This window comes from Primulina tabacum, chromosome 5 (assembly GCF_025594145.1).
Source record: "Primulina tabacum isolate GXHZ01 chromosome 5, ASM2559414v2, whole genome shotgun sequence".
Taxonomy (NCBI): Eukaryota; Viridiplantae; Streptophyta; class Magnoliopsida; order Lamiales; family Gesneriaceae; genus Primulina; species Primulina tabacum.
Window position 1 is genome coordinate 10125211 of NC_134554.1, and position 8750 is coordinate 10133960.

At 30.6% G+C, this 8750-nt stretch overlaps 1 protein-coding gene across 1 annotated transcript; it reads right to left on the reverse strand.

The window, feature by feature from the left end:
* Nucleotides 1-2134: 2134 nt before the first annotated feature.
* Nucleotides 2135-3969, reverse strand: LOC142546380 (expansin-A6-like). Its single transcript, XM_075654064.1, has 3 exons — nt 3717-3969; nt 3317-3641; nt 2135-2717 (listed from the first exon to the last, which is right to left on the reverse strand). The coding sequence occupies exons 1-3, from the start codon at nt 3868-3870 to the stop codon at nt 2408-2410; spliced, it is 789 nt and encodes a 262-aa protein (XP_075510179.1). The 5' UTR covers nt 3871-3969; the 3' UTR covers nt 2135-2407.
* Between the last annotated feature and the right edge of the window lie 4781 nt (nt 3970-8750).

Consider the following 8750-nt stretch of genomic DNA (forward strand, 5'->3'; position numbering starts at 1 on the left):
ATTCGTATTATGAAGAATTTGACCACTTTTCCTTTTTAATTTATTTCACCATCAGTAGACATTATTAATCTTCTTTTTTATTATTGTTATTATTATTGTATGGACTTTTGTATCTGGGATTTATATTTACCAAAATTATTTATCGGGGAGTCATAATTTCCAAAATCATAAGAGCGACCCAAACGATATTATTTGGGTCACGGTGCAGTTTAAATTATTTGAGCTACATTATATCATTATCATCAGTTAAATGTTTTGGATAAAGATAAATAATTGATTTTATAATCAATATCAAAGATAAAATCAAATGTTTAATTCTGAGTTGATGCGATTATTGGAATTAATATATAATTGATATGATAATAGAGCGGTCAAACTAAATAAATAGGCACTTTATTTTTTCCAAATACAAAATGTTGTTATTTTTCTAAATATAATATATAAAAGCAACGAACTAAAATTCACATTTCAATCACTTTAAAAAAATTATAACTTTAATTTTTCAGCTTCACGAAACAAACATGTAATTCCTGTTTATAAAATTTAATGAGAAAATAAACCTTTTGTTCTACTAATTTGTACCATAAAAAATGTTTCATTTTGAGTTTTGCTCCATTTAAAACTCAAATTTTGGTGTGTCAGTTTATTTTTAAAAAAAAATTGGACAATAAAACCGTCGCTATGAGCGACGGCTTTTTAGAAACCGTCGCTGATTTGCTGACATGCGGGTCTCACGTGTTTTGAATTATTTTAATTATATTTTATATTTTATGAACGCCCCTTTGTCCGATTTTTTTTAATAAAATTGGAAAAAACCGTCGCTATTTGCGACGGATTTCCACAAACTATGTCATTATTATTCGCAAGTTGGATATTGTCCATTATCATTAATTAGATTGTGAAATGCTGATGATGTTTAACGTCTTCTTCAAACGCATGATCATAGGCACGGGTTCCCTGGAATGTTGGGAAGTCTTGATTGCATGCACTGGGAATGGAAAAATTGCCCAGTTGCTTGGAAAGGCCAGTTTACAAGAGGCCATGGGTCACCGACAATCGCGCTTGAAGCGGTTGCGTCTCAAGACTTGTGGATATGGCATGCATTCTTTGGTGTCGCCAGTTCACGTAATGATCTTAACGTGTTGTACGAATCTCCCATATTCAATAACGTCTTACAAGGAAATGCACCAGATATTAATTTCATGGTCAACGAGACTCAATATACGAAGGGGTATTATTTAACATATGGAATATATCCGGAATGAGTCACTTTCGTTACGGCTTTTCCTTGCCCGGAGGATCCAAAGAGGAGGCTTTTTAAGAAAAGACAAGAGTCTGCAAGAAAAGATGTTGAACGAGCATTTGGGGTGCTCCAAGCTCGATGGGCAATTGTCAGAGGTCCAGCTCGTTATTGCTACAGAAAAAAGTTAAAATATATTATGTTAGCATGCATTATTTTACATAACATGATTGTCGAAGATGAGGGGGTTCACATGACAAATTGGTACAACGATGAAGGTGACGAACCCGCACAACCCGTCTAGGGCTCAAACCGAGGATTTCATGAATATCTCCGAACAAATTCCGAAATACGTGACACTCATGTGCATCACCAACTTCGTGCCGACTTAGTTGAAAATATTTGGTCACAATACAACAACAATTCTTGAATTAGTATTTTGCATCTTCTCTTAAGTTTAATTTATTTTCTTTTATTTTTATGCAAGTGTTATTTATTATTATATGTTGTACCGTTTTATTTTAGGTTTATAATAAATTTTTAATTTTAAATAAGTGACACTCATAGAATTAAATTATTCTACATACTAAATATATAAAAACATATTATTATTAATATAAAATAATAATAATTTAAATTTCTTAAAAAATTTGAAATTGAATTTATTTAATTTAAAGTAAGAATAAGATGAATGAGTGGACAGCGAGACCTACAAATAATGATTGTGAATGTTAAAATGAATGTGGGAGAATAAATGTGTTAATGTAATGTGTATGTGACATGTGAACCCTACGATTTTTTATGAGATAATGGGTATTATAACACTCATCAATGCGAGTGCTCTTATGATTATTTAAATATATAAACTAATAACAAAATCTAGATTTTAAAAAGTTAAAATAAAAAATAATGATTAAAGTAAAGATGGTTTGACAGAAGTTTGGATATGTATACTATAATGTGACATTTCACAATATAATTAGACCGCGCGTGGGCTACATCTTCTCAGCTCCCACCAGTGTCGAGGTTTTTAACCAGAAAATAGATGAAAACCAAAAAAAAAACACAGGTTTTGTTTTTCTAATTCTGTAACAATTTCTTGAGCTACTTTAGTCTTTAGATCATCAACGACTTGAAGTTTTCCCGTAAAATTTATTCAGAGTAACCTCAGACCCTGAAGTTTTTGGCCATGAAAGTCTGCCCGAACTGCCAATTGGCCGGAGCCAAGTTCATGGAGGTCGACGTGCGGCGGTCGCTGGCCGTGACTCGGAAAGATAAGGCCTGGCCCACGAGGTTGGAGTTCGACTGCCAATTCTGGCCCCAGTTGCGGCTCATGTCCATCCACTGGGTCCTGGTGCCTTTGACGCTGACGCGGACGATGTCGCCGGCGCCGGCGACGTTGGTCACCAGAACCAGGTTGAAGAAACGGAAGCCGTTGATCGTGAATCTGATCCCTCCTTGCTTTCTGCAAGGCACCCTGTGATTCAAGAACAGTCACCAAAATTAGCTTAATCCTGTCATGATTTCGGAATGAAATCCTGATCTATTTTATACACATATTCGATATTTACTTGTCGAACAACATAAAAACTAAGGACGAGTTATATGATATCATGCATATTTAAGCAAAAATATATAGAGAGAGAGCTGATTTTGTTATTATGTTCTTTTGGCATATATTCACATATTTTACTGATCTAATTTTATATGAAGTAGTTAAAAATTTTCATATGGGTGCTGAAAATTGATAGCTAAGTACATTTTGGTATATAAAATTAATTTATAACTACGATTTTTTGAAAGAAAGTCATTATTCTATATAATGAAATATTAAATATTTATTCCCCTGTTTTCTAGTTTAATCTGAATAATTAAAATAACATTTTGAATTTGAGAAAAAACTTAATTTTGGAATTTTTTTTTTTGAGGATTATAAGAGCTCATAATAGAAAAAATGTTATGTCATGGTAGAGAAGTTTCAATGATAAACACACATTTTTAAACAAAAAAATTCCATTAGCGATCTTTAGCAACTCCAGTCTTCAGCATATATAAACATGAGATACTATTTGTTACCGGTGGAAGTGGACGGGAACGATTCCGGCGCGGTACTGCGCGATTTTGAGGAACATGGGCATGGCGAGATCGAAATGTGTCCTAGGAGGATTGCACCATCCGCCATTATCATTGGGCAGCGCGAAGTTCGGCGGGCAGAAATTGGTGGCTGTCACGAAAATGGACGGGTTCCCGGGGTTGCACCACCTTGGGGCCTGGGCTGCGTCGCATTTTATCTCGAAACACGCCCCGCAACTCAGCCCATTGTTGAACAGCGCGGTGCTTAGTGCCGCCGTGTTCACGCCGTACCCTTGGCTGTACAAATTTCCGTACCCACAAGCACCACCTAAACAACCAACACATTATTAAAAAAAGGCACAAGCTAGAGGTAATTGAACCATTTAATGTGAAGGAGAGGTACCCATTGTGCCGGAGGCGTCACTGCCGCCGTAGAACGTTGCATGGGCAGATTGCCAAGGGCCGGCGGCGTAGACGCCGGGGATTCTGGCCTGAACAGATGCAAAAAAACAGAGGGTACTGGAAATACAGAGTAGCAGCTTGAATCCAGCAGCCATTTGGATTGGTGAATCTGTGGTTGGAGTGAGGAGTGGGGGAGGGAGATGAAGGGATACTTATGGAGGTTGGGGGGCTACTGGTACTGGTAAAGTTGCCCAAAGGGTAGGAGCCCCGTAATTATCCCCCCACCCCCAATTAATGCGCCTATTTTTACTATTTTCTTCAACCATTCTCCATGTGTATTTTATTAAAGTTCAATTTTATTTTAATACTTGGTGATGAAATTGTGTTTTCGTACTTCTTTATTGTTTATCAAGTAAATAAATAATAAAATAAAAAACACAATAACTTTGTCATTTTAACTTAGTTCAATCCAAATAAAATCTACGTTTATAGATCACGTCCAGGTAAAATAAATTTAATAAATCTCAAATATTATAATCATACAAAAACTTAAACAATATTAAATTACTTTAATTTTTTTTATGACGTCTTTATAATAAATAAGTTCAATAGATTTTACTTGACGAATACTATTCAATTTTGACTCCAATTTCACTCGATTATTCATTTGACATTATGGATTGTTTTCTCTCGAAAACGATATGAGCTTCTCCCAAGAAATGATTTCACGAAGCTTTGAATATGCATGTGATATTAACAATTAAAACTCTCAAAAGCAAAAAATTTCACTGTTTATTGCGACACAAAATGTTCATGTTTACTTTTTTTTCTCAGCATAATATATAGACTATTCATGTCCTGTATTTTCTATAAAATCTCTTCAATAAGTCATCATTATCAACATGCAAAATTTTAAAATATTAGCACAAACTTAACCACTTTTCCATTACACATTCATCAATTCTTCTTAAATATGGGATATGTCAATCGAAACAATCAATATCAAATCTCATAATATGAGAAAGAAAATATTCAAATAAAACACAATAAAATATTATCTCAATCTTCTAAAATAAAATTACTAGAATATCCAAAAAATTAAATAAGACAATTATCCAACTTTCAAAACAAGCCAATAAAAAAATTTCAATTAACGGGTAATTTTAAATATATTTTAAAAACAAATTCATTTTAATAATAATAATAATAATAATAATAAATACATTTTTCTCTATAAATTGATTTCATTGCGTTTTTTATCCTCTAAATTAATATAGCTTTTGACATAATCGTAAAGGTTTGATCTTAGCAAGAGCAGGTCTATTGTGAGACGGTCTCACGAATTTTTATATGTGAGACGGGTCAACTATACCGATATTCACAATAAAAAACAATAATCTTAGTATAAAAAGTAGTAATTTTTCATTGATGACACAAATAAGAGATATGTATCACAAAATACGACTTGAGACCGTCTCACAAAAAGTTTTTGTCTTGGTATCAAAACAAAGAGTAGGTCTCTTGTTAGATGGTCTCACGAATCTCTATCTGTGAGACGGGTCAACCCTATTCATAATAAAAAGTAATAATCTTAACATAAAAAGTAATATTTTTTCATGGATGACCCAAATAAGAGATTTGTCTCACAAAATATGACTCGTGAGACCATCTCACACAAGTTTTTGCCCAGAACGAAATCATGAGTTCAAGTCTCCCAAAAAACATATTTCTATATTTCTTGGGGCGAGAGAATGTTGGGTTAAGCGTGCATGAATTAGAGTAATATTAAGATGAGTGATCTCTTGAGAAGTTCTCGTGCGTTAAGCTGCTGACGTTGCGCTGTTTGATCTGCTTTGCTAGATAGGTCGTAAAAAAGTGACACCAGATCTTAACAGTATAATACTAACTTTGCTGAGAACATGGCCGAGGCTATGGAGATGGTAAGACTCATCTCTACGGAATATGAGACAACACCAGCATAAAAAGATGAACCTTCACGGACTCATGGCCCGAATAGCCCGACCCATTATACACAAGTAAGATCACTATACGCTGATACAAATATAATGAAATAAAGTTGCGTTTTGACTAATAATTATATCTTTGATCCTGACATTAAATATCGGTTTTAATAGATTATCTTTGTTTTTTAAAGTTTTATTCTATTTTTCATATATATTGGATATTGCTGATGTAGCGTCATCTTTGTTTTTATTTATTTATTTTAGTTTTAGTCTATTTTTCTTATGCATTGAATATTGTTGATGTGCGTCGAGTATTAATTAATGTTTTATTCGATGTCATTTCAATACTCCAATAAAAAATGATCAAAATTATAACACAAATAATGACATCATCATACTAACACTATCATTAAACTGTTTAAAATATTAAACTTGAAATATTATTTATTTAAAGGACCAATTTTACAATTTTTCCTAATTTTATATTTATTCATATATCGATTGAATGATACGATAATTAACTTATACGAAGTAAAACACATCATAACATAAACGTAGTTTTTTTTTTTTTTTTTGGGTTGAAAAAATAGAGAATATATAACCATTAAATGTAAATTACCGTTTGAGACCAATTTGTCGTGCTGGTTTTATAATTGGCGAACCTAACCCTTAGGCCAGAGAGTGAATTATTATTTGGTCACAAAGGCGAAAATGCATTCAATTTGACTCTTAATAAATTAAAATTGTACAATCGAATATAATCTTTTGAAAAAAAAAAACATAAATAATTCGCATAGCATATATTACATGTTCCAAGTCAATTTGACGACGTATTTTAGTAGTAGAATTTTAGTTTATATTTTTTTCACACTCAATATTTTAACCACTGTACATTGGAAAAACCTGAATTCTATTTCAAGGTATAGAATCTTAAACTTTATGCTTTCATTCATCACTCTATTCCCTTCCATTACATTTTTCTAAATATATAATTTTACGTATATATTTATGTATATACATATACATCCCTTAAAATGAACCGAAATCTCTTATTCATCTGTGTATAAATTCTTAACTTGAAGGATTAGGATCGGAGATGATAACAAGAACGTTCTATGAATGTTTTTTTTTTTATTTTGATAATGTACGTTGTTAAATTTCAATTTTGGTCTTTTATTGATGACAAGATGTCGACATGGCGTTACGAATGTAGTGTTATGTCAACATTCTAAATAAAAAGAACTAAACTTGCCAACAACTGAAAGATATAGGATTAAAATTGAATTCGACTATATATATTGAATTATCAAAATAGCAAGAAGTATACGTATACATATAAGTATTATGTGCATCATAAATTTAAGCTTGAGAAGGGATAAAGTCTTGTGAGAGATTTAAGCAAATTATTTCTCAAAATTCACCGGGTTGTCGCGCTTGTTATACGTGGCAGTTGAGAGCATTTATATACCGTTATAACTTATAAAAGGCATAAATTACATAATAAACGCATAAATAAACAAAATAATGAGCTTTATGTCAGCTAGATTATTTAAAATCAAATTGGTTGAGCTTGTCCCTAATTTTTTTATAGAAGTAATCATTTAAGTTATAATTTACAGTATATTATTAAAAAATTTAAATTAAAATTCTAAAAATTCAAAATGTGAGTTTCATAAAATTTATCCTTAAAAAAATATTTTAGAGCTCTTTCAATTTAAAAATATTGAATTCTTATCTAAACTCACCTCCATCTTATTTCCACCAAGCTAGTGATAGTAAAGACTAAGGATACTAATTAGATGATCGTGTAACATGAATATTGTAGTGTATATAAAGATGGATTGGTGTACGGTGTACATCATTAGTACAAGCTACAGTTATATGTAAAATAACAAACGTTCGATCCAACATCTCCTTAAAAAATATTTAAAACTAAGGATTTTTATGTATAAGTTTGAGTAATTAAGAAAAAGAAATTACAAATTTTATAATATGACAAGATTATTCATGATTATGTGCTCGATTTTTATGATAAAGGTCAAACTTAATGTATTTTTATATAAATTCTATTAATTTTAATCATAAATTTTTTAAGAATATATTTCCATTATTGACGCATATAAGCATTCGTTTATATTCATTTTATTTTATTAATGTAAATAGACATATCATTTTACCTTATATTAAGATTTAAAAATTATCATATTTCATATTACATCATATTTATATAATCATATTTATCCTCATGCACCATTAGGTTCACCGTTTGAACTTTGGGATATTTTGTTATTTAGAATTGTATATTCAATCTTGAAAATTTAATTACTTTATAAATTTAAAATTTATTGATTAATTAATTAGAGTAGAACTCTTGTGAGACGATCTCACGAATCTTTATCTGTGAGATGGGTCAACCCTATCGATATTCATAATAAAAAGTAATACCCAAATAAGAGACTCGTCTCACAAAATACAACCCGTGAGATCGTCTCACACAAGTTTTTGTCAATTATTTATGCATGTTGAATAGACATGAAGATTGAAATTTTGATTTTGTTAAATTGAATTGTGATTTTCATATATTAAACATATTTACTTTTTAAATAAGTAAATTTATTTCGAAGTGAAGATGCTATTTATGTTAAATAATTACTAGTTCAAAAAAATTAAATATATATATATATATATTATATGTATATATATATTCATAAAAGTACAAAATTTGCATCATCAATAAATTTTTTTGCAAATATCTATCAAAATCTTAAAAAAAATCTACAACAGTCTATGAAATTCTGTTTAAAAATCTGTGAGATTCTATGAGAGTTAATAAAAATCTTCCAAATTTACATATATATATATATATATAATTTAAAAAAATCATTAAAAGTCATTAAATATCTACATTTAATACATCAGAGAGTTTCAAGTTCCTGCCTCGAATTAACCTATCGGCGTTATTAATTATACCAGAAAAAAATAATATTAGCAATACGTTATTAATTATACCAGAAAATTAATATCAGAAATAAATATTACAATAATAATTTAGACAAGAAAATTTAATCAGG

What these genes read in the sequence shown, in the direction of transcription:
- LOC142546380 (XM_075654064.1), bottom strand. Translation starts at nt 3,870, where the DNA reads ATGGCTGCTGGATTCAAGCTGCTACTCTGTATTTCCAGTACCCTCTGT. An exon ending in TGACGCCTCCGGCACAATGG is followed by an intron (nt 3,642 to 3,716) that starts GTACCTCTCCTT and finishes TTGGTTGTTTAG; the next exon opens with GTGGTGCTTGTGGGTACGGA. An exon ending in GTTCCCGTCCACTTCCACCG is followed by an intron (nt 2,718 to 3,316) that starts GTAACAAATAGT and finishes CTTGAATCACAG; the next exon opens with GGTGCCTTGCAGAAAGCAAG.